At 43.9% G+C, this 27521-nt stretch overlaps 1 protein-coding gene across 1 annotated transcript; it reads left to right on the top strand.

Annotated features, from left to right (window-relative positions):
- The first annotated feature begins 9917 nt into the window (after positions 1 to 9917).
- LOC145405319 (uncharacterized) lies at positions 9918 to 21807 on the top strand. Its single transcript, XM_080276738.1, has 5 exons — positions 9918 to 10113; positions 10252 to 10484; positions 10704 to 10841; positions 10971 to 11121; positions 21767 to 21807. The coding sequence occupies exons 1-5, from the start codon at positions 9918 to 9920 to the stop codon at positions 21805 to 21807; spliced, it is 759 nt and encodes a 252-aa protein (XP_080132864.1).
- The last annotated feature ends 5714 nt before the right edge of the window (positions 21808 to 27521 follow it).

Here is a 27521-nt window from a genome sequence, read left to right as displayed (position 1 = left end):
CGGGACTGGGGGATGTCGGAGGTGCGGAAAACCTCGGGACGTGACGGGTTAAGGGTTAGAGATGTATTGATCATGAATGTCACAGCAAAGTGATATTAATTGTTAAATAACCTGTATTTTTTGTTTATAATAGTTAATGTTGTACACAGAGATTTGCAAACCATTCCTTAATAAGACAAAGGCAGCATTTTTTCTTTAGCTGTTTTTATATATGTGGGGCCGCACGTCAAAACCTGCTAATGCGCCACAAGCAAACTTCGTCACTAATCGCAGTCAAATTCACCAAGGTTGCGGCAACCTACCCAGTGTTGTTACAACAATAACTTTTTTTTCTATATGTGCTAGACTGTTCATATTTTGATATTGTTATGTGTGTAACGTGTAGATACCGATATAGGTGTGTTTTTGGCCATATATTTTGTTTGTTTACATGTTTTGTTTGTTTGTTTTGGTATGGTTGTTAATGGTAATTTTGATGAACTTTTCATGCGATTTCTGGCAGAAAATGGAATAAAAGCTTTTTAAAACATAAAAATACGATTGTCAACACAGCATAAAGAATAACGTAATAATAATAATAATAATAATAATAATCTGTCTATCCATGTATCCATCTATCTATTGCCAGACGCCTTAATCCCGTAAGGGGTGACCACAAACTAATCGCCCCAATGTCACCCTGTCCCCTGCCATTTCACTGCCCTACTCCCAGCTCACACCCCTCTCTCTCATATACCTCTCCACTCCATCCCTCCATCTCATCCTTAGCCTCCCCCTCCCTCTACCCCCCTCCACCTCACTCACATACACTCTCCTCATCAGTCTCACTCTCCATCCTCTCCACATGGCCAAACCACCTCAGTGTGTTTCCCTTAACGCTTCCTATCACATCCACATCCACACCACGACGCTTCTTCACATCCTTATTCATCAGTCTGTCTCTCCATGTAACTCGACATGCATCACTCAAATAACTCATTTCCACTGCTCTCACTCTTGACTTCTGTCCCTCCAACAAGGTCCAAGTTTCTCTTCCATAAGTTAGAGTTTGTATCACAATACTGTCATGTAGTAACTTTTTCATTTCCATGCCCACTTCCCTGTTTCTTATCACTTACAGGGAACCAGCAACCTTTTTTCCTTGTTGTACCATTTCAAGCACTTCACCCTCTAAACTTCCATCCATACTCATCACAGTACCCAAATACTTAAATGCACTCACATTTTCCATTTCCTCTTCATCCAGCCTCATTGTACATTCACTGACTTTGCTTCTCTCGAAGACCATAATTTTAATCTTCCCAACATTCACTTTTAGACTCCGTTTCCTACACACTCTCCCAAACTCATCCTTCAAGCCTTGCAGCTCCCCTTCGTCTTCAGTTAACAACACAGTATCATCTGCAAACAACAGCACAGGGAGTTTCCACACACTGCCCTCTCTCATTAGGGCCACTCCAACATGCACTGCCCTACCTTGTATCTCTTTTATCATCCCATCCATTTACAGATTGAACAACCATGGAGATATGACACATCCCTGTTTCCATTCAATCTTCAGGTAAAAAAATTCACTCGGTTCACTGTCCGCACGCACTGCAGCCATAGCACCGTCATACATACTCTTCACAGCATTGAACATCTTCCCATCTACTCCATTTATTCTTAATACTTTCCACAATCCTTGTCAATCAACTTTGTCATATGCTTTCTCCATATCCATGAATGCTGCATACAACTTCTTTCCTTTCTCTAAAAACTTTCCACTAAAGATCTAAGAATGAATATCTGATCTACACAACTCTTCCCTTCCTAAAACCTCCCTGTTCTTCTCCAACTAATTCCTCTGTTATTCCCCCAACTCTGTCAATAAGCATCCTACCATATACTTTTCCTATTACTCTTAGAAGACAAATGCACGTATGATGACCACACACTTCTTTCTCTCCTTTTCCTTTGTACAAGGGAATAATTATACATGACTTCCAATCCTCCGGGACTCGACCTTCCTCTCAGGCCAATCTGCACATCTTCCACATCCATTCTACTACTATCTCTCCCCCATGCTTCAGCATTTCACCACACACTCCATCAATTCCTGGGACTTTCCCAATTTTGACTTCATTGCTTCCACAACTTCCATCCTACTGATTTCCTCTCTGCTCACATCCTTCCTTCTCCCAGCTATTCCCCAGCCACTTATACTTGCATTACTTCCATTCTCTACGTCCAGTAATTCCTTATAGTGTGCTCTCCATCTGCTTACTTTTTCTCCCTTCTCCACTAGTAATCTACCATTTTTATCTTTCACTCCCCAGCTAACTTCATTGCCACCTTCTCTAACTCTCTTTACCTCTTTCGAGAACATTTTCTTACATTCCCTCCACTTTACACTCAGATTCCTTCGAAATTCCTCATCCACTCTTGTCTTACTCTCTTTTACTAGTCTTTTCACCTCTCTCTTCCTCTCTGCATATATCTCTCTCTTCCATCTTTCAACTTATTCCATGCCCGTTTCTCATCCACTCATTATATGCTTCCTTCTTTCGTGCCACAGCCTGTCTCACCTCTTCATTCTACCAAAGTGTTCCCTGGACCCCCTTTTATCGTCTCTTCACCCCACACACCACCTCACATGCTGCACAGATAATGGTTTGTTAAACATAGAAGTGACGTTGTATCACACAGCATAACCAGTAATAATAATAATAATACTAATCTATCTATCTATAGCCTGACGCCCTAATCCCGCAAAGGGTGGCCGCAGACAAAACGCCTCCAAGTCGCTCTGTCACCCACCATATGACTACCCTCCCTCCAACTCACCCCCCCCTCCCTCTTATACCTCTCAACTCCATCCCTCCACCTCATCCTTGGTCTACCCCTCCCTTTCTCCCCCTCCACCTCACCTACATACACTCTCTTAGTCAGTCTTTCATTCTCCATTCTCTTCTCATGTCCAAACCACCTCAGTGTATTTCTCCTGATCTCAACCACATCCACATCCACCCCACAACATTCCTTCACTTCTTCATTCGTCAACCTGTCCCTCCACGTCACTCCACATGCTCCTCTCAAGTAACTCATTTCCACTGCTCTCACTCTTGACTTGTTCCCCTCTTGCAAGGTCCACGCCTTGCTTCCATACGTCAGGATAGAGATCACAATACTATTATGCAGTAACTTCTTAACTACCATACTCACCTCCCTATTTCTTATCACCGCTTTCAGTGTACCAACAACCTTCCTTCCCTGGTGTACCCTTTCACGCACTTCATCCCCCAAAGTTCCATCCTTACTCATCACACTACCCAAGTACTTGAATGCACTCACATTCTCCATATCCTCACCATCCAGCCTCACTGCACACTCTGTGACTTCATTCCTCTCAAACACCATAACTTTACTTTTGTTTATATTAATGTTAAGATTCCTCCTCCTACACACTGTCCCAAATTCATTCACCAAACCTTGCAACTCCCATTCATCTTCACTCAACAATATTGTATCATCAGCAACAGCAACACTGGAATCTTCCAAATCTCATCCTCATTCATTAGAGCCACCCCCACATCCACTACCCTACCTTGCACCTCCTTTACAACCCCATGGAGACAACACACAACTCTGCTTCAGTCCCATATTGAGATCAAAGAACTCACTCAGCTCACCATCCACTCGCACCGTAGCCCTAGCTCCCTCGTACATACTCTTCACAGCACTCAGCAATTTCCCCTCCACTCCATATATTCTTAATACCTTCCACATACCTTGGCTATCTATTCTGTCATAAGCTTTCTCCAAGTCCATGAAGGCAGCATACACTTTCCTTCCCTTCTCTAGACACTTCTTCACTAAACATCTTAGAACAAATATCTGATCTACACATCCTTTTCCCTTCCTAAATCCCCCTTGTTCTTCTCCAACTAGCTCCTCTGTCATATGCCTAACCCTATCAATGAGTATTTTACCATATATTTTACCAGTCACACTAAGAAGGCAAATACCCCTATGGTTACCACATACTTCTCTCTCCCCATTTCCTTTGTATAAAGGAACAATTATACCTGATTTTCAGTCCTCTGGAACCCTTCCCTCTTCCCAAGCCAATCTACACAACTTCCATTTCCACTCCACAACAATCTCACCCCCATACCTAAGCATTTTACCACACTCCATCAATTCCTTGGGCCTTTCCCAACTTAATCTTCTTCATCGCTTCCACTACTTCCATCCTACTGATCTCTTCCTCCCTCCTCTCTCTGCTTCTCCCAGCCATTCCCCAACCACTTATACTCGCACTGCTCTCACTCTCTACATTCAACAAATCCTCAAAGTGCTCCTTCCATCTCAATTTCTCTGTCTTCTCCACCAACAATCTATTATTCCTATCTGTCACTCCCCTACTATTTCCCCTTTCACACTGCCTTACTGTCTTTACCTCCTTCCAGTACAATTTCTTACTCTCCCTCCATTTCACACTCAGATTCCTCCCAAACTCTTCATCCACTTTCTTCTTACTCTCCTTCACCAGTCTCTTAACCTCCCTTCTGCTCACATATACCTCTCTCTTCTCTCATCTTCTCCCCTACCTCTACTCGCTAGTCATTCACTATATGCCTTCTTCTTTTGTTCCACAGCTCATTTCACCTCATCATTCCACCATGCTGTCCCTTGCACACCCTTGCGTCTCCTCCTCACTCCACAAACCGCCTCACACGCTGCGCCTATCTCTTCCGTGAATATCTTACATACGTCTTCCACCCCTTCCATCTGCTGTAGCTCATACCTTCCCAATCTCTCTTCCACTGTGCTCTTATACTCTGTCATTTTCTCACTATCTTGCAATTTCTCCACTCTTCTCACAGGAGCTGCTTCCTCCTGTCTTCCCCTTCGTCTCCTCAACCACTTTCTTTGCAGCTCTACCTTGGCCATCACTAAGTGATGGTCCGAGACTCCATTCCCCCACCCTCTCCACACTCTTGCATCCAACACTTGTCTTCTCATTCGCTCATCCACACACACACGTAGTCTGTCATTGCCTTTCGTTCAACAAGTTCACCATCCATCCTCATTACTCTCTGTGTATACCGGTGGATCATCTTATGACGAAAGTAGGTGTTGGCTATTGCCAACCCCTTACCAGCACAGATGTCCACCAAAGCACTATCATTCCCATCTACTTCAGCTAGCACACCCCACTGACCAACCACTCCATCCACTCGTACATTCTCAACTTTGCCATTCATGTCTCCAATCAACAGCACTCTCTCGCACCTCTCAAACTTGTCCATACATGCTTCTACTCTCGCCCAAAACTCATCTTTCACTCTTGCCACTCAATCCTCTGTCGGAGCATACACACATACAATCGCCCATGCTTGTATTCCTATTTTCATCCTCCCCCATACAGTCCCTGCACCCACTGTTCCATACTCTCTTATATTCTCCTTCCACTTTTTGCTTATCATCAGACATACTCCCTCTCTTGCCGTCTCATTCTCATTGACTCCTGCACATATTAAACCATATTCCCATTCTCTCACCCTTTCACCTCCTCATTTAGTTTCAGTCAATCCACATATATCCACTTTTGCATCCTCAAGCACCTGAACAATCTCTCTCTCTTTCACTTCATCATTCACTCCTCTCACATTCCATGTTCCCACCCTAAGAATGTCCTTTGTCCGTTCCTTAGTCATCAACGTATGGTCCGTCCGGGTCTGAGACGCTTTAATCGCTTTTTTAGTTAGTTCTCCTTACGGGGTGGGGCACTAACCCACCACCAACCCTTTTAGTCGCCTCGTATGACAAGCAGGGATACTGGGGGAGTATTCTTGAAACCCCCTACCCCCAGGGGGGGTAGGGGGTTTCAGCATAACCAGTAATAATAATAATAATAATTATAACAACAATAATAATAATAATAACTAGTATTATTACCCCAATTACCCTCTGTCTACCCAAATGAACTTTGCCTACATCTCATGGCACAAAATGCTCTTTAAAAACATAAAAGTAACATCATAGATGCACAGCATGAACAATGATGTAATAATAATAAATATAATAACAAAATAATAGCATTATTACCCCAATAACCCTCTATCTACCCAGATGAACTTTGCCTATGGCTAGTGGCACAAAATGAAAATATTGGTTTGTAAAACAAAAGTAACATTGTATCACACAGCATAACCAGTAATAATAATAGTAATAATAATTATAACAATAATAATAATAATAATAATAATAATAATAACAACAACAACAACATAAGTATTACAGTATTATCCTGATAACCCTCTAAACAATAATAATAATAATAATAATAAAGTGTTACTGTATTACCCTGATAACCCTCTACCCACAGTGAACTTTGCCTGCATCTCATTGCACAAAATGCTTTTCAACACTGTAATGCACACAGCGTAAACGATAATGATAATAATAATGCAGAATAATAGTATCATTACCCACAATAACCCTCATTGTCAGGGGCATGTTAAAAGGAAACTCTGAGTAATCATAAGTCTCTCTGTGTCCCTCTGCCTATCTGTCTTCCAATCAGAAGCACTGTGAACTTCACCCTGTGTTCTTATTGGCTAGTACAGCAGCAGCTGAGGAGTGGGGAACTTTAATCTGGGTCCCATTTTCTATAATTCTCCATCTTTTCTCCACACACCACCACGGACAGCCAATCAGAATGCATGTTTTACCTCCTGTCATGTTGCTATTGGATGATGCTCTGCCCAGCTGGCCAGCAACACGCAGAAAAGAATGTCCTCTCCACCCCTTACTATCGCCCCCCACCCCGAGTGACGGGCCGTACAGGATATTGGTATGTACTGACTTGCCAACTTCTGCTCAGCTAGCAGAACCGGTGTCGATAAGACTGTTGCGACAGTTTCTTTTCAAAAGGATTTTGACCATACATACAGTGCTGTAATTGGCTTTCCTTCAAGCCTACAGTCGGCGCAATGGAAGTCTGGACCCTCTAATTCGCACCATATATTTGGTAGGGTCCAAGAAATACTGTAGGAAAATTCCTATAGTTGGTGGATTTTTTTCTGGTGGCTTCTAGCAACTTTATAGGCTTACCACCAAATGCTGTGAGATTATTAGCTCAGTGCCTGCCTGACTTTGGATGGGAAAGCATGTCAGATTTTCTTGTCCTTCCTGGCCCTTGTTAATTTCAAAGCTCACGTTTCCACACCCTCGTCTGCCTTAGTGAATCATTGGAGATGGGTCCCAAGCCATTAGCTGATGTAGAAAAAGCCCAAATTTTAACTATGAGAGAGGAAAATGTAAAAATTAAGGATATTTGTATTTGAACTGGGTGAGGAAAATCTACCGTTATGGCACTCCTCGCTGCTGCCCGCCACCTGCCAAAAAACACAATTCCCCAACATAAAGACAGGCTAGGACCTAAAAGGAAGACATCACCAACTACAGACAGGTTTCTGAAGCAAGCTGTGATAAAAGACCCACATTTGACTGCTAGACAGCTGAAAGATATGTACCCAGAATTGCTGAAAGATGTCTGAAAGAACCATACAGCATCGACTTCAAAAAGACTTCAAGATCCCCAGCTGTACTGCTGCACTGAAGCCTCTCCTTAATTTTTACATTTTCCTCTCTCATGGTTAAAATTCGGGCTTTTCCTACATCAGTTAGTGGCTTCGGACCCATCTCCAATGATTCACTGAGGCAGAGGAGGGTGTGAAAATGAGAGCTTTGAAATTAACAAGAGCTAGGCAGGACAAGAAAATCTGACATGCTCTCCCATCCAAAGTCAGGCAGGGACTGAACTAATAATCTCACAGCATGTGGTGGTAAGCCTGTAAAGTTGCTAGAAGCCACCAGAAAAAAATCCACCGACTACAGGAATTTTCCTACAATATTTCTTGGACCCTACCAAATATATGGTGTGAAATTAGAGGTAAAACAATTAACTCTGAGCCCTTGGCCACCCCGTTTGGGATACATGGCGTCTGGCAATGAATGAATGATGAAATTAGAGGGTCCAGACTTCCATTGCGCTGACTGTACAGGATAGAGGAAGGGTTAAAATAGATGTATACCACATAATTTGGGTTTTGCCAAGGCTGGCGCATTGACAGGTTTTGATGTGTGGCCCCTCATATATTTCCATATGTCTTTCATTGCTGTGCAAATTGAATAACCATAATTTTTTTTTTTTTTTTTTTTTTTTTTCCAGTATAAATGGGCTCCATGCAAAATTAGGGTTCACTGGGCAGTGTTCTTAACTTCATGATGTTCTTCTAATGGCAGGTGTTGTTCCAGGTTGACAGCTGGAGTCAGAGCAGTAAAGCAGTCGTAAACAATATCGTCATCAGGGTGCTGCCTGAGTAATGGATGATAAGTATAAAACAGGACTGAGGGCACATCCTATGTTGTGCTAGCTAGCACATCCAACAAGAGATACCTCAGCCAACAACTTATGGGTTATTATCCATGCAGTGTCCTGTGGAAGAATTTTTTTTCCTACATAGGAGCTGATCTTCGATGATTTACGTGGTGTGATATCCATTGCAGTATCTGTTGGTTCAGAGACAGTAGGTAACAGCTGTTGAAATAAGGAAGACAGTGGTATTTTCATTCTGAATTGACAGCTTGACTCAGCAGTGATGGCCTTTTTGTTGAAAGTTACAATTCAGAAGCATTCGCGTGTGTTAAAAGTATTTAATCCTTTGGCCATGTTAGGCGACTGTGGTCGCCCTACTAATTATTCTTCTTGATATGTTAGGCGACTACAGTCCACAGCCGAAAAAACATATTTCCCTCCACACATCTGTTTTGTATAAATACAGTAAGGTTTTATTTCTTTTGTGTGACAACAAACATTGTACATGTGCCTAATGTATATATTCAAGTGAAACACCTTGCTTGAAGTAATCTCGTCATTATAGCAAATTTAGGGAGTAGCACAACTTAATTATTTTCTCATTTTTTCTCAGAAAATTACAATATTCTCGTACAAATACGGTAAGTACATGTGTCTAGTGTAGAGATGCAAGTGAAAAACCTTGCTTGAAGTAATTAATCTCGTCATTATTTCAAAATTACCCAATATCGAAAATTAGTTATTTTTGCAGATTTTTCTCAGAGAATCACAGTTTTCTATTGGAGAAAGGTGCATTTTTTACCATTAGCACGCACAAAAAATGGAAACTTCACAGTCATTTCCTATTGGAAAAGTAACAACAAAGTTATAATTAGCACATTCATTTTTCAGGGACTTGGGCCATGTCCAGAGAAATGACCAAAAAATAATAGGTCACAGCCAAAAGGTAATAAGAATAATAGTCTAGGTTGAAATTTTATCTTTTTTATGTAAGTACAGTTATTATCCAGTAATAGTGATGGATTTTTGACAGTTATTGTTCAGGTGTAATGGAAGCAACTTGTGGCTGAGCATTGGCACAATAAAGATTAGTCATCCTATTGGTGGTAGACAGTAAAATTAACACCAAGGTAGTGTAACTGAAGTATAATGGAAGGTGGAAGTTGAGAGAGGTGGAAGGAATGATATAACGGAGGTGGTAAAGGTAGAACCAAATGTAAAGTTAGGGTATGAGGTGAGTGATAAAATAATGGAGGTGGTAAAGGAAGAACCAGATGTAGAGTTAGAGTGTGAGGTGGATGATAAAATAATGGAAGTGATAAAGGAAGAACCAGATGTACAGTCAGTGTGTGATGTGGGTGACAAAATAATGGAGGTGGTAAAGGAAGAACCAGATGTAAAGTTAGAGTGTGTGGTGGGTGATAAAATAATGGAAGTGGTAAAGGAAGAACCAGATGTAAAGTTAGAGTGTGAGGTGGGTGATAAAATAATGGAAGTGGTAAAGAAAGAACCAGATGTAAAGACAGAGTGTGAGGTGGGTGACAGAATAATGGAAGTGGTAAAGGAAGAACTAGATATTTATTTAGAATGTGAGGTGGATGACAAATTAAAGGAAGTGGTAAAGGAAGAAACAGATGTAAAGTTAGAGTGTGAGGAGGGTGACAAAATGTTCCTCAGTGACAGTGAGATTGTCCAGGACACAGTGTCCTCAGCTGAAGTTAAGCAGTTCACATGTTTAGAGTGTGGTAAAGCATTTCCTTTTAAAGAAGGTCTTATTCGACATGCAGCTGTTCATTCAGCAGTGAAGAATTTCAAGTGTGATGAATGTGGGAAACGATTTGCACAGAAAGCTGGTCTCACTCAGCACCTATTAATTCATTCAGAAGAGAAGAATTTCAAGTGTGATGAATGTGGAAAACTATTTACACAGAAGGATACTCTCACCAGACACCTATTAATTCATTCAGGAGGGAAGAATTTCAAGTGTGATGAATGTGGTAAACAATATACAAGGAAGGCATATCTCACCAGACACCTATTAACTCATGCAGGAGAAAAGAATTTCAAGTGTGATGAATGTGGTAAACTATTTACACACAAGGAATCTCTCACCAGACACCTATTAATTCATTCAGGAGGGAAGAATTTCAAGTGTGATGAATGTGGTAAACAATGTACAGGGAAGGGAAGTCTCAGCAGACACATATTAATTCATTCAGGAGTGAAGAATTTCAAGTGTGATGAATGTGGTAAACGATTTGCACAGAAAGATCATCTCAGACAACACATATTAATTCATTCAGGAGTGAAGAATTTCATGTGTGATGGATGTGGTAAACGATTTGCAAAGAAAGGTGATCAAACCAGACACCTGTTAATTCATTCAGGAGTGAAGGATTTTAAGTGTCAGGAATGTGGTAAACTATTTGCACAGAAGCGTAATCTCAATGAGCATTTATTAATTCATTCAGGAGTGAAGAATTTCAAGTGTAATGAATGTGGTAAACGACTTGCACAGAAGAAGCATCTCACCAGACACCTGTTAATTCATTCAGCAGTGAAGAATTTCAAGTGTGATGAATGTGGTAAACTATTTGCACAGAAGTATGAACTCACCCAACACTTGTTAATTCATTCAGAAGTGAAGAATTTCAAGTGTGATGAATGTGGCAGACTATTTGCATGGAAGAGTGGTCTCAACAGACACCTATTAATTCATTCAGGAGTGAAGAATTTCAAGTGTGATGAATGTGGTAAACTATTTGCACAGAAGTGTGATCTCACCAAACACCTATTAATTCATTCAGGAGTGAAGAATTTCAAGTGTGATGAATGTGGTAAACGATTTGCACGCAAGGATAATTTCACTCAGCACCTACTAATTCATTCATAAGTGAAGAATTTCAGGTGTGATGAATGTGGTAAGCAGTTTCTTCTTAAAAGTCATCTCACCAGACACCTATTAAATCAATGTGGAGTGAAGATTTTCTTGTGTGCTTAATGTGGTAAACAGTTGACTCGATGTCATCCAACACTATTTAATTAATTAAGGAGTGAAGAAATTCAAGTGTGATGAATGGGGTAAACAGTTTTATTATAAGTTCTCTCCAGTATCAGTTCAAGAGTGAAAAAATTTGGAATGTGATTACAGGAAAACTGTGTAGAAAAATTCCTATTCACTTGGCACCTGACAGTTCATTCAGGTGTGAAAACAATTATATAGTTATGATAAATGTAGCAAAGCTTGTAGGAGAATTCAGGCTTTAACCAGGCATGATGCCATTCACTAACAAGTGAGGGAGAAGACATGTTTTATCTCTTAGGGTGGTGCACCAATGTAATAGAAAATTTAAAAAAGTGGGTTGTAGAGAGAGAGAGAAAAAAAAAACTTGAGTCCTTTGGTCTGTAGTGCCCCTTTAGCTACTGGCCACCCCTTTATGCAGCATGTCATACGATCCACTTAGCCAAGACACCATTAACCATGAGTGATAAAATGATGTGAAACTCTAGATGCAGTAAACCTTCAATATAACAAACCCTCTTTCAATGAATATCAGTTTTAACGACCACCTTGAGTTGGCTGAACATTATGTTCTTTTAACAAACTTTCATAATAGAAAGGACATGCAGGAAACACCCACCAGCGTGTTGTCCCCCCCCCCCTACACACACTGTGTGTGTGTGTGTGTGTGTGTGCATTAAATGCATGTTTTGATGTATAAGCAACTGTTCTGTACTGTTTGCATTGCTATGCTGTATTATGTAGTACAGTATTTACTGTAATGTAACAATTAATGTACAGTGACTTTACCCACATTTCCATGTAATTACCAAACAACAAATGTACTGTAGTATATAAGCAGTGTACAGTATAGTACAGGATTGCAGTGCTTATGTAGTGCCATAATTTTATGTATTAGTGTAAGTTAGTATAAGCTAGTATTGTAAGTGTAAACTTAAGCTTATGTAAAGTTATAAATATGGTCTGTACAGCTCATTTAACTGTCAAGTTCTATATATAAGTCTGGTCTTAGTTGATATTCATAATGGGAACATGATTCTGATATTGATAGTACTAAGTCAAGTATTGATGTGAATATGATTAACGTTTATGCATAATGAACCAGCCATTTTCCAACAAAGACGTATAACCGCGGATGTTTAATAGAGTTTAAAAATTGCGAATGTCTTCCTTTATATTCTGATCTAGAGATTTACCTGCCGAAGTTAATAGTATTTCCCTTTTGAACTATGCAGTGGTGAATTGAGAGTGTCTAAAGTAGGATTGTTGAAGATAGTCATTTGTGAAGTGCAAAATTCATGTTATTGAGTTGTGTTTACAGTCACGTAGGCACATAAACCGACACAGGTAATAGAACTGTTTGAATTCCTAATTGATTTGGCTTTGTTATGATTAAAGTTCCTTTACGCTTATTACAAAAATTTCAACATCGTAAGTCACTTTTCTACGTATGTTGAGTGCAAACATATCTTTCATATTCTTTGGAGATTGAGTAGAAACAGAAATATTACAAATAATCAGTTGAAGCTTTAGCCAATTGCCTGAATACTGTGTTGATGCTTTTAAAAAGGGAGGGGGCAGTGCCAACCGCCAGGTCGCTGTTCCTTTCCATATCGTTCACAGGTTAGTACTCGAACTCTCCCCCCTCCCCCCCCTTTCTCCCTCGTGTATTGAGTCATCATATACGGTCGTGTGTTGAAGTGGTGACGTTTTCCCTTATCTCTCTTGTACTGAATAATGAGATCGCTGTTTCTCTCCATATCGTTCACTGACGAGTTATGGAGGGCTGTGGCTCGCATTCCAAGGATTTGAGCGTTCTAGAAGTGGCCTAACCTGTAACACAGTAAATCACCCCCCCCCCCCTTAGTTCATGGAATCAAAGTGAATATCAGCTGGTCCATTTGTCCATTTGATTATAGTGTGTAGTTTATATATGATTCTTGAGTTGTGGTACACATTTAGTCATGGAGAATATTCTTTGGTGGTAATCTTTAGGCTTTTTCTTGAAGAGTCCGTCAGAGACCACAGGATTAATATACCCATGTGTATCAGTATTCTTGAAATAATTAGGTTGTAAAGACTCATAATTCTGGAGTTACAGACCCTGATTATATATTTTGTCTACTTTGTTGATTCACAGTTCAAAGAGTAATTGTCTTAGTTCTTAATGCTTAGTAAATCTTAGGTTAAGTCATTTTGAGTTTGAATTTTGCTATCCTCTAAGGGGTGGTATGGTAAAGACGAGATTGAGTGGCCCGCTAAGTGTGCTAAATATCTACCTGCTCATGCACTCTCTAATAAGATCTCGCTGCCTTATTTCCCATATATTCTCAAATAAGATCACGCTACCCTGTTTCTCTCAAATCTCTAAAACTCTCCAAATGATCACACTACCCTCATTTTCCATAATCTCCAAGAAATTCTCAGCATTACACTGGTGGCATTTGCAGTGGTATCTAAAAGTCTGAACATTACGGTTATCAGTGACTTTCTGTGGCAGTGGTGGAATGCAGTTTATGTTTAATGTACATGCAGGTGTTTTATACTGTTTGCTTTGCTCATCTCTAACATGCAGCATTTACTGTGATGTAAAGGTAGTAATTTGGTAGGTGGGGGCGCACAGTACCCACTCACTCAATGTAGTGCTGCTCTTAGGTGTCTGCCCTTTCCTCTCCTCCATCTTTCTTTCCTTCCATCCTCTCCTGTCTTTCTTTCTTTCCTTCTACATGTGGGTGACTTTAGACTCCCTCTTCTGTCTTTCTTTCCTTCATTCTGTGGAGGGAAGAGTTTCTAGTGCAGCAGTGTGTGTGTCTCTACATTGAGTGACAAGCCAAATGGTTTCCTGTACACCAGGAAACCATTTACTATGCTGGGTGGTAATCATATAACCAGATTTTGGTGCCTGGTGGTTTAGTGGGTAATTATGGCGCTCCAGTCAGATTGAGCCTGTGAAAGTTGATATCCAAGGGGTGGTTGGGGTTTATTGCTCATGTAATGCCACTCAGGGATGAGTGAGGCTGGTCATCTCATCTCAAATGTCAAGACCAACTTGCCTAGCCCCGGGCTTATATGCTTCGCATGGGGCAATGTAGGATTGGATGATGAATGAATGAATGAAACAGATAATGTGCAATGTGAGTTTTCTTTACCCACACTTTTAAATACTGAATGACAAATGTACATAGATTTATCTAAGGCCTATTTGCAGTCTTTATTTGCAGTGCAGTTACTTCCTGAAAGGTATGAATAAATATATAATTTATCTAAAGCCTACTTGCAGCCTTTATTTGCAGTGCAATTACTCCCAGAAATGTAAGAATAAACACATCAGTTAATAAATAGAGCATTTATTGAGAAAAGAACCATTTAGACCTTCCTGTATGTTTAAGTTTATGAGTATATGGCCAAACAATGCTGTATATTTAACAATCTTTGTTCGTTAAAAGCCACAATGCCTGGGAAATTACCGAACAGCATGGTGTTCGGCTTTAATGTCAAGGGCTTGTTACCAATTAGTTGGTTATGTTGAGGGTGCACTGTATTAGTAGAGGGCTGTTCACCTTGATAGTTGTACAGCAGTACAGGGCATTCATTTAGTTCACAATAAACTGGGCAGCAAGGTGCACTATATCCTACACAACATCTATACACAAAAATATTGTACACATGTGTATTGTTGCTTTTTATGGGCAGCAACTGGCCTTATTGTATGACATTTTGTTATGGGATAGTGATGTCCAAGCACATGGCAAGTGCTCCACTTTGTAGTGAGAGTAATCTTTGTTTTCACTTTACTGGGGCAGGTCTAATGGAACACAATTTTTATAGTACTTTTGCCTCAAATTTTTTTGTCATGAGGGGGAGTACTTTACTTGCAAGGTAGAGCACTAGCTGGGTGCTTAAATCACTGTCAATTATCCCATGAAAAATATAGGGCAAAAACTGAGTAAGAGATGTCACCCTTAATAGCATTAGTACATTATATGTTTGCAGTACCCATTTTTTACTGGCGTGGTGTATTTTCTCACATAAATTACCATGCACTAAGAGATGTGCAGTATAATAGGAACACCTTACATCCAGCTAAATGCATGATAATATGAAGGCACATAAGCAGAGCGTATGACAGAACTAGGCAGAAGTGCAAGATATGATAAAGTTTTAATGCTTGTGAAAGAAAAAGACCTGGGATTCTGTTGAAAGTATATTCATTCATTCATTCATCATCTAATCCTGTGTTGCCCCATGAGGGGTGAAGGAGCCTGGGACTAGGCAAGTTGGTCCTGACATTTAAGATGAGAGTGACCAGCCCCACTCATCCCTGAGTGGCATTGCATTAGCAATAAACTCCAACTGCCCCTTGGATATAAACCTACACCAGCTCAGTCCAACTGGAGCACCTTATATTACCCACTAAATGACCAGGCATCATAATTTGGTTATATGTACAGGAAACATCTTGTCACTCAATGTAGCGTCGCCCATGGACAGAAGGAGGAGGTTGTTTTTGATGTAGGATGTGATGATCATTTATGATGGCTTGATGCCACCAATTGATGGTGGGTGGGAGCACTCACCATCCACTCACTCGATGTAGTGCTGATTTGGGTGTCTGCCCTTTCCTGTCTTCCATGCATCCTCTTTTGTCTTTCTTTCCTTCATTCTTTCCTCTTGCTTCTGCCTGTGGGTGATTCTACACTGCGTGACAAGCCAAATGGTCTCCTGTGCTCCAGGAAACCATTTACTATGGTGGGTGGTAACCAAATAACCAAATTTTGGTGGCTGGTGGTTTTAGTGAATAATTAAGGTGCTCCAGTTGGATTGAGCCAGTGTAGGTTTATATCCAAGGGGTTGTTGGGGTTTATTGCTCATATAATGCCACTCAGGGATGGGTGAGACTGGTCACTCTCATCTTAAATGCCAGGACCAACTTGCCTAGCCCCGGACTCTTCCGGTCCTCATGGGGCAAGACAAGACTGAATGGTGGGTGGATGGATGATGCCACCAATAGGTTTTCAGAGTGTGATCTGCTATGACGCAAGATGTGCTGTGCCCATATTATGATGGGATGGTCATTCACAATGGGGTAGCATCACAAACAAGGATTCAGATTGTGATTTAAAAGACAGTGCACATGTTAAGACAGGACAGTCCTTCACAATGGCTTGGTGTCAACTAATTATGCCCAATCAAGAGGTTACTTGTCTATCTATCTATCTATTGCCAGGCGCCTCAATCCCGTTTGGGGTGGCCACAAACAAATCTCCTCCACATCGCCCTGTCCCCCGCCATTTCCTTGTCCTGCTCCCAACTCGCCCCCCCTCTCTCATATACCTCTCCACCCCATTCCTCCATCTCATCCTCGGCCTCCCCCTCCCTCTTTCCCCCTCCACCTCACTCACATATACTCTCTTCGTCAGTCTCTCACCCTCCATCCTCTCCACATGGCCAAACCACCTCAGTGTGCTCCTCATAACGCTTCCTATCACATCCACATCCACACCACAGCGCTTCTATATATCCTCATTCGTCAGCCTCTCTCCATGTGACTCCACAGGCTCCTCTTAAATAACTCATTTCCACTGCTCTCACTCTTGACTTGTGTCCTTCCAACAACGCCCAAGCTTCACTTCCATACGTTAGAGTTGGTATCACAATACTGTCATGTAGTAACTTTTTCACTTCCATGCCCACTTCCCTGTTTCTTATCACTGCTTTCAAAGAACCAGCAACCTTTCTTCCCTGCTGTACCCTTTCAAGCACTTCACCCTCCAAACCTCCATCCTTACTCATCACACTACCCAAGAACTTAAACGTACTCACATTTTCCAATTCCTCACCATCCAACCTCGCTGTACATTCACTGACTTCACCTCTCTCAAAGACCATCACTTTACTCTTCCATACATTCACCTTTAGATTCCATTTCTTACACACTCTCCCAAACTCATCCACCAAGCCTTGCAGCTTCCCTTCGTCTTCACTCAACAACACAGTATCATCTGCAAACAACAGTACAGGGAGTTTCCAAACACTATCCTCTCTCACCAGGGCCACGCCAACATCCACTACCCTACCTTGTACCTCTTATTACCCCATCCATGTACAGATTGAACAACCATGGAGACATGACACATCCCTGTTTCAACCCAACCTTCAAAGAAAAAAATTCACTTAGTTCACCATCCACACACACTGCAGCCTTAGCACCATCATACATACTCTTCACAGCATTCAACAACTTTCCATCTACTCCATATATTCTTAATACTTTCCACAATCCTTGTCTATCCACCCTGTCATATGCTTTCTCCAAATCCATGAAAGCCGCATACAACTTCTTTCCCCTCTCTAGAAACTTTTCCACTAAAGATCTAAGAATGAATATCTGATCTACACAACCTCTTCCCTTCCTAAAGGGGGGCGCGGTAGTACAGTGGTAGCGCGCCGGACTCGTAATTGGGGGATTGCGAGTTCAAGCCTCGTCCGGGCTGCCGTGCCGGGAGTGGTAGCTTGCTCCTGTAACCCTAGCGGGGCTATATAGTCCAATACAGGGCTTAGCTCGGGGGAACTCCATTTCTCCCATTTCTCTTCCCTTCCTAAAGCCTCCCTGTTCTTCTCCAACTAATTCCTCTGTTCCTTCTCTAACTCTGTCAATAAGTATCCTACCATACACTTTTCCTATTACACTAAGAAGGCAAATGCCTCTATGATTACCACACACTTCTTTTTCCCCTTTTCCTTTGTACAAGGGAATAATTATACCTGACTTCCAATCCTCTGGGACTCTACCTTCCTCCCAGGCTCATCTGCACATCTTCCACATCCATTCTACTACTATCTCTCCCCTATGCTTCAGCATTTCACCACACACTCCATCAATTCCTGGGGCTTTCCCCAATTTAACTTTCTTCATTGCTTCCACAACATCTATCCTACTGATTTCTTCCTGTCTTCTCACCTCCCTCCTTCTCCCAGCCATTCCCCAGCCACTTATACTCGCATTACTTCCATCCTGTATGTTCAACAATTCCTTAAAGTGTTCTCTCCAGCTGCTCACTTTTTCTCCCTTCTCCACTAGTAATCTACCATTTTTATCTTTCACTCCCCTGCGAACCTCACTTCCACCCTGTCTTACTCTCTTCACCTCTTTCCAGAACATTTTCTTACAGTCCCTCCACTTTACACTCAAATTCCTTCCAAATTCCTCATCCACTCTCTTCTTACTCTCTCTTACTAATCTTTTCACCTCTCTCTTTCTTTCTACATATAACTCTCTCTTCCACCTCTCAACTTCTTCCACGCCCCTATTTCTCATCCATTCATTGTATGCTTTCTTCTTTTGTGCCACAGCCTGTCTCACCTCTTCAGTCCACCACGCTGTTCCTTGCACCCCGCTCCGTCTTCTCTTCCTCCCACACACCACATCACATGCTGCACATATTTCTTCTGTAAATATCCTGCACAAACCTTCCACGTCCCCCATCTGCTCCAATTCGTATTTGCCCAATCGTTTCTCCACTTCTCTCTCATATTCTGCCTTTTTCTCATCGTCTTGTAACCTTTCCACTCTCCTTGCAACTACTCCTTCCTCTTGTCTTTCCCTTCTTCTATTCCTTCATCTTACTTGGATACTAATTCTGACCACTACCAAGTAGTGGTCAGAAAGTCCACTCCCCCAACCTCTATAAGCTCTTGCATCCATTACACATCTTCGCATCCTTTCATCCACACACACATAATCAATTGCCTTCCTTTCATTCAGTTCACCACCCACCCTTCTCATCACTCGCCATGTATACCTATGGATCATTTTATGCTTGAAGAAGGTATTGGCTATCACCAACTCCCTCCCAGCACAAATGTCCACTAATGCACTGCCATTCTCATCTATCTCAGCAGGCACACCCCACTCACCAACTATTCCATCCACCTTCACATTCCCTACTTTACCATTCATATCACCGATCAAGAACGCTCTCTCATTCCTCCCAAACTTTTCCATGCACACTTCCACATTTGTCCAGAACTCTTCTCTCACTCTGCTAGCACGATCTTGCGTTGGCGCATACACACACACAATCGCCCACATTTGTATTCCAGCTTTCAACTTTACCCACACAATCCTTGACCCAATTGATCCATACTGTCTTATGCTCTTCTTCCATCTTTTACTCACAACTATACATACTCCTTCCTTTGCCCTTTCATTCTCACCTACTCATGCACATATACCCCATCCATACTCCCATTCTCTCACACTTTCTCCCCTCCATTTTGTTTCAGTTATTCCACATACATCCACTTTCGCACCCTCAAGCACCTGGACAATCTCTTTCTCTTTCACCTCATCATTCACTCCTTGTAGGGGTAGTTTAATCACTAGGCTGAATACCTCACAGCCAAGGCCCCCACCATAAAAAAAAATAAATAAATAAGAATTCAAATGAATTGATAAATGATAAAATTACAGTGACTGGCATCACACAAGACCCCATGATGTGGGCCTCTTCCCTGGGTAGGAGCCCTAATATCTTGTTTAGCCCACAGCCCCCCAAAAGTCAAGTTGTCCATAATTACTTGGGCCTCATCCAAGGAGAGGATGTCAATCTTCAAGACAGAGATGATAATCCCAGGATGGGGTGGGATGGGTCGACCATCTGTGTCCTGGGATGGTACCAATATGTCTGCCTTCAACAGGATAAAAAGAAATCCTGGTGAAAGGATGAGCTGCCAATCTGAAGACTGGAATTGGTGGCCCAATGTTAGGGTCGACCCAACAAAGGTGGGAAGAGTCACTGCTGTAAAGACCTGGAAGGGATGCCAAAAGCTGTTAGTCCATCACAGGGCTGAAACAATGTTTCTGCATCCATACCTGCCCAAGGACATCCTTGAGATGTTCACAGGCGAGGAGATGGAGGGAAGTTTAGAAAACCATCCCAGGGTACCAGTGGCCAAGCATGGCAAAAATGTGACTGCGATATCCAGCCTGTGGTTAAGCCACGTGACAGCGTCATCCACCCCACGTTTAACCCTCTCAAGTCTCCTGGCCATGATCGTGGCTTGCCCATTTGCAACGCCGGGGAATTTTTATCCCACCGTTATTGTTCATCAGTGTAATGTTAGGATTTATAATCTTCCTGGTTGTTGGTTCTGTTCAACTTACCCATTGATAATACAAATGGTACTCGACTAGTCTCCCCTCCGTGATTGATAGAAAATTCACTTCAGTAAAACAAAGGGGGAGGGGGTTGTGTTTTGACTTGGCATGATAAAGGTTAATAGTTTAAGATAGTTTTGGTAGCGTTTATAGTTTTGGCCGAGTCGAGATTAAGTCAGTACCACGTGTGGTCGTCGTTCCCAAAGCGGAGGAATCTTGAATTGGAAGGGGAGTGAGTTATGCATGAGAGGACATAATTCCCTTGATTGGGTATAAAGTGACATATACTTTAATCATTCTATACTGGGTTTCAACAAACATTTTTAATAACATGACCTTTAGTCATATGAAAAAGGGTTGTACAGTAAAACCATGGTTTGGGCGATCATTCATACAACATTGTCACCAGGCGAAACAATTTGGAACATTGAAGCGATTTCTGAGGTCATCGTACCTTACTCTTTATTGTCGGTTATTCTTGGGCTCGTCAATATTCTCAAGACTGGGACTTTATTGACGAGTTGTCTTTTCGGGCTGGCATAGCCTCGAACCAAGAAAAATAATCACTCGTGTTCTATTTCGTCCGTGTAGTATAGTTTCATCATGCAATTCACTATAATTCACAAACACTATCAATTCATAAATATTAATAGTTCATAATCATCATTAATGCATAATCACCAAAAATACATAATCACTCGGGCTTGTTTAGCCTCGAGGAACAACTCAAAAATCACATTTTTGCTCACAACCACTAAACTCCCTTCAACGCTCCTAATTTTCTAACATATTCATATAAGAGAAAGAAAACGGTTAATGAGTTTGAATTTCGCCTTTCCGTTACATGATCACATCACTTTTCAAATTTCTATTCCTTATCTACAAAAAAAAGTTCACCTGATAGATCAATAATACCATTTCTACTACATTTAGTTTATAAAATAATTCATGGGTAGTGTGTGTATGTAAGACGAGTCTATGGTCAATACCACGAGATGGCCTCGTGCACGCTCCAACGTCACGGTGTCTGGGAACTGAACCAACGTCTATTATACACGATGTCTGAGCAGCAAGTCTACATTAAGCTTTTAACAACATTACTTCATATGGTTCACGCCAAGTAAGGATTAAACAAGGAAAAAAGAGGGGGGGGGGGAAAGGAGGAATGTGGACAGCTCACCAGAACCAATGTCTATTATACACAATGTCTGAGCAGCAAGTGCGGCCTCTCGGGCACGCAAGAGACGCCACTGCTAGATCATGAGATTGTGTTTTTGCAATATGGTGGGTTTTAATTCTCTTCACTATTTATATAGTAGTGTACACATAACGTTAGGACTTTTGATTGAATTGGGGAAAATTTGGGATTCAATCCTTACTTAATTTAAATACTGAATTTACCACTATCCCGCCTTGAGTTTGGGGCAGCTTATGCCATCTAGTGACGGCTAAGGCAAGCGGGACTATTAGATCCTCAGAAATGACATTATTTTGGCCTTTTTGACTATTAATCTTACATATTTGGGTTCTAGCAGGTTCATTAGTAAGCATTTCACAACTAGGATATGGAAAGAATTGTATACCCATCATTACTCTGTTTAAGGTTTAAACTTGGCGCTCAACAACGACGCATAAACTAGGAGAAAGGCCGCACGCATCTGTGATTCATTACTCTACCAGACGGAGGAATTCCCATAACTCAACACTCACAATTACATCACCCATGCATAGATACAGAGATGTATACATATAAAAATAAAGTTAACCCTACATCAATCATTAACATATGTGAAATGCGTGGTTTTGACCGCATCAATTCTCCGGAATATTCCGGAGAATACCGCAGTCTCCCCGACATCAAGGCGGACCAGGAGCAGTGGAGTCTGCCCTCAAAAATGCCGACACCCCCACTCGGACCCCCACTCGGACTCCCCGGGGTAGCCGCCGCCAGCCACCACCACTCCGGGCAACAGCGGCATACGTCAGCCCGGGCCGTGCGCCCTTGTGAGATGCAACCACCGCGCCGCTGCCACCGTAGGCAAAAGACACTACCTTCGTGTGGCGGAATCACCGAGTTAGCTAGGGGTGGAGTCAGAAACTGTACTCAAGACAGCACCCCTAAGGTAGAGACGATCTATGGTCGCTCTAATAGTGGCAAGGTAGAGACGATCAACGGTCGCTCCCTCCACAACCCGGTAGAGACGGTCAATGGTCGCTCCCATAAAAAAAAGACAGAGACGATCTATGGTCGCTCACAACAAAATCAGGTAGAGACGATCAATGGTTGCTCCCTGAAAGCTAAGGCAGAGACGATCAACGGTCGCTCCCTCAGCACACTGGTAGAGACGATCAATGGTCGCTCCCATAAAAAAAAGACAGAGACGATCTATGGTCGCTCACAACAAAATCAGGTAGAGACGATCAATGGTCGCTCCCTGAAAGCTAAGGTAGAGACGATCAACGGTCGCTCCCTCAGCACACCGGTAGAGACGATCAATGGTCGCTCCCATAAAAAAAAAGACAGAGACGATCTATGGTTGCTCACAACAAAATCAGGTAGAGACGATCAATGGTCGCTCCCTGAAAGCTAAGGTAGAGACGATCTACGGTCGCTCCCTCAGCACCCCGGTGGAGACGATCGATGGTCGCTCCCAGGGTATAGTGAGGAGGAAAGACCTCTCTGTCTCCCCCGGCCTCTGTTCCCTGCGCGAGGCCCTTGAGAAGACCCACCTGTCGGGCCCCCGTGACAGCCGCTGCCGCAGTCCTTCCCTGCCGGCGCCCCTGCCCATAGGAGACCGCAGTCCGTCGCCTCTTCCGGCCCGCCCCAGGACACCCGGGCGAGACCTCACCACGCCCCCGCGACGCCGGGACCTGACCCAGAGGTTCCTAGCCCTCTTCGGCCCCAGTCCGGAGCCCAGTCCGGAAGCCCCCAGACGTGAGAGGACGCCCTAGTGAGTCGCCCCGTGCCCTCCCGACTCGCCCTACCCTGGCGATGCCCTCAGTCCGACCGGATCATCACTGAGGTAACCGTGTTTCTCTCCACGAGAGATACGAGGATCCTGCAATTGTGAAGTAGGTTAAGTGTGACTCCTTTTTTCTTAGAATAAGACTAGTGCAGTGATTTCATGTAATTTCCATTGGGGTAACCCAGGACATAATGCTACATTAACGGGCGAGAATATGGGTAGAGACCCCCAGTGAAGATACGTGCGAGTGTCATCCCGAGAGTACTAAGGACTTCTCTCTAGAGCCCAAAGAAAGGATAATACATTATTGGAGTGCTATTGGTTAAACTCTGAGTAATACAGTGGAATAGAAATTACGAGGGTTCCGACTTTGTTACGCGTTGGGAAGTGCGAGTCTACATAACCTACCCGGGAGATGTGTAGTATATAAGTTGTGCTGACGGAAATCTAGTGTTACCAAAACTACGAGGACCGTGAGTGATAACTGTACACCCCTGTTCCGCACGCTATCCCTGAAAACCCTCCCCACTCCTCACCCCCGCCTTTAAAGTCCAAATAAGAACCAGAGTTAATTATCAAAGAATTCTTGCCAATAGAAAACACCTAAACTCCCTTGTTAATATCGGGCCTCATTAAATATTATCATAACTTCTCCCTCGCCGTTCTAAGTCACTCTCCGTGTCTCCCTACCTCCCCCTCCCCGTCCTGGTAAATCACAAATCCCCCCCCTCTCTCCCCTCACGCGCTCCGCGCGCACGGGTATTTACTGTACTCCTAGTACTAAGATTTGTTGTATTGTCATTAATATCTAGGAAGCTAGTATCCTGCGAGATACACAATATTTTAGATAAGGTTTTGTATTGCTCCATATTGTGATGTAATGTCTACTGAAATGTCTTGTGTCTAACTGAAATAATATACGTGTATGGTGTTGCCGAAAGTTTTTATGTCCTGCCTCTCTTCATTGCACTAGCTCCGGTCTCGAAAGAGGACCCCGCTCAGTGTTGAGTTGATTTGGAACGAGAAGTCGAACCAAATTCTACTCAGCATTACACTGGTGGCCAGCGGTGGTTCTAGATCCGAGCGTAGAAGAGAGGTAAATAGGAAATATTTGGAAAAATGGCAACTAAACCGCACGTCCAGTTATCCAAGTTTGACCCTGACCAGTATGACATACAAACATATCTTGCAATAGTTAAACCCTTATTGGATATTGGCTTCGATAATGACCAACAAAAAATTGCAGTCACACTTCCACTACTGGGTAAAGCCGCAGCTAACATTGCGCCAAAAATTGTCCCAGAACTCACCTGGCAGAACTTTACCAAGTTCGCAGTCCAAGCCATCACCCCATCATTAGGGAAAGTGGTGGCTCTATCCAAGTTGGATAGCTTTACTTATAACGGGGATTTAGATAATACCCTGTTGCAGGCTAGAAGCCTGATTACTGCTGGCTACCCGGAATCAGACGAAGAAACCCGGGACCAGCACACCTTCAATACTCTGCTCCGAGTACTCCCAAGTGTTGTGAAGCAACACTTTACTATCCACGATCCGACAGGAGACATGGATAGGGATATACAGCTGATACGACGCCTCCTGACCGCCTGCCCTCCTCCACAACAAATCAATGTTGTCAAGAAATTCCCCACTCGGCCCCCGGCTCCCCCAGCCGCACCACGTCCGCCCCTGCCCCACACCAGCCCGACTCCGACGCCTAGCCCACCCAGGGCGTACCCCTCTCGTCGGCGCCCCGCCCCGCGAGAAAACCCAAACTTAATTCTCATCAACCCGTGGGAATTCACAGCCTGCAACTCCCGTTGCCCCCTTCATGACGTACGGGACCAGCTGAAAGCTGCTCGCCGCAAAAGCACAACCCCGGGTCCGCGTAAGGTCTCCGCCCTAGAAGGCGAGGCCCCAGGGGACGAGTTGGCGCCAGCGGACGATCCCCCACCAGGAGACTTAGAGCAGGAACAGGAACACGAGAGCCCTAACCAGCTGGATTTTTAGGCCCGCCCCCGCACCAACCCACGGTGGCGGGGGCCATCACCCCTAAGTATCGCCCCCCAGTGTACCACAAAATGAAAATCAACGGCGTGAAGGCCAGACTACTAGTCGATACGGGAGCAGCCAGATCCTGTCTTTACAGCCATTATTTCTCCCGCTACAAATCGCGGTTTGGCCCGCTCCGCCCCACTACCACCCACCTTATAGATGCGGGGGATGGCCCCCTGCCCATCCGTGGGGAAACTCGGGCCCTACGGGTCGACACCCACCAACCAGTATCTACCCAGCACCCCTTCATCATTTTTGATTCCTCCTGCCGGAGCTATGACGGCTATTTAGGGCTGGACTTACTTCAAAAACTCGGAGCCACTATCGACTGTCTCAACCGACAACTCCAGTTCCACCCCCTACCCTGCTCCACCCCAGCCGTTTGTACCTGCACGCCGCAACCCCGGCCGGAGGACACACAAAAAAAAAAACCCTCGCACTCCTTCTTTTCCCCTTCTTCACCTCCCCCTTCCCCCGTGCAACCCCACCCCACTCTTGCCCCCTCCTTCCCTGCCACCGTTTCCGCTGCCGTTACCATCCCCTCACACCACGAGGCCTGGGTGCCCCTGAACAGGCCCTCAGGCCCATCCATTTTGTTCTCCCCCCTCCTCCCTGCCGGACCCCTCTCCGCCTGCCTCGTTTCCCCTACCTTTCTCCCCCCCCACCGCGCTGCCATTCGCATCGCCAATCTCGCACCATCCCCTCTCACCCTTCCCAAAGGGCTTATCGTCGGAGAGATGGAAGAAGCCGAGCCCTGCGTCCCTTCCCCCCCCCAATGCCCCGCCCCCCTTCCCCCCATCCCTGACCATCTCTCCGACCAACAGTCAGACGCCTTACGCCGCCTCCTCCTGGAGTTCCAGGATTTGTTTGCGGCAGGGCCCGCAGATATAGGACACACTACATACCTGTCTCACGAGATCCATACGACAGGCCCCCCGATACGACAGCCTTCCCGACGGAAGAACGCCCGACAGAGAGAAGAGGAAGACCGCCAAGTGCGCGAAATGGAAGAGGCGGGCGTTATTTCCCCCTCCACCAGCCCATGGTCCTCCCCCGTCGTCCTAGTAAAAAAAAAAGACGGCACGATGCGGTTTTGCATCGATTACCGCTGCGTGAACGACGTCACAATTAAGGATGCCACTCCCCTTCCCCGCATCGACGATTCCCTAGACTCCCTATACGGGGCGTCTTGGTTTTCTACCCTTGACCTCCAGTCTGGATATTGGCAGGTCCCAGTCCACCCGGATCATCGAGGCAAAACGGCCTTCTCTACCAGTAATGGCCGCCATTATGAGTTTAATGTCCTGCCATTCGGCCTCTGCAATGCCCCAGCCACGTTTTCCAGGCTGATGGAATCTGTTTTAAGCGGCCTCACTTGGGAGATCTGTTTGGCCTATCTTGATGATGTCATCGTTTTTAGCCAAACTTGGGCCGATCATTTGCAGCGCCTCCGCCGAGTTTTCACCCGAATTCGCCAGGCAGGCCTCAAGTTACATCCAGCCAAATGTGTCTTGGCCGCAAAAACCGTCGCGTTTCTAGGCCATACCATTTCCCAAGCAGGAATCTCCCCAGACCCCGATAAGCTGCGCGCCATAGCGGACATACCACCTCCGCAAGATGTTCACAGCATTCGTGCCTTTTTGGGGCTCGCATCCTACTACCGCCGCTTCGTGAAGGGGTTTGCACAAATTGCTAAACCTCTTCACGATCTGACAAGGAAAGGAGAACCTTTCCTCTGGACAGAGGACCGACGAACCGCTTTCCAACAGCTGAAAGACAAACTTATCTCGGCCCCCATCGTGGCCTTTCCCGACTATGCCCTCCCTTTTCGCCTCTACACGGACGTCTCCCTGGACGCCATTGGCGCTGTTCTAGCCCAGGTACAGGCCGGTCGGGAACACATTATTGCTTGTGCCAGCCGCACACTGAACCCGGCAGAGAAAAATTATG

This window comes from Coenobita brevimanus, chromosome 66 (assembly GCF_032717465.1).
Source record: "Coenobita brevimanus isolate Jiangsu-jjx chromosome 66, ASM3271746v2, whole genome shotgun sequence".
Taxonomy (NCBI): Eukaryota; Metazoa; Arthropoda; class Malacostraca; order Decapoda; family Coenobitidae; genus Coenobita; species Coenobita brevimanus.
The sequence above is the reverse complement of the archived record's forward strand: the minus strand, read 5'-3'. Positions and strand labels throughout refer to the sequence as shown.

What these genes read in the sequence shown, in the direction of transcription:
- LOC145405319 (XM_080276738.1), top strand. Translation starts at nt 9,918, where the DNA reads ATGGAAGTGGTAAAGGAAGAACTAGATATTTATTTAGAATGTGAGGTG. An exon ending in GTTCACATGTTTAGAGTGTG is followed by an intron (nt 10,114 to 10,251) that starts GTAAAGCATTTC and finishes TAATTCATTCAG; the next exon opens with AAGAGAAGAATTTCAAGTGT. An exon ending in ATTTATTAATTCATTCAGGA is followed by an intron (nt 10,842 to 10,970) that starts GTGAAGAATTTC and finishes CTATTTGCACAG; the next exon opens with AAGTATGAACTCACCCAACA.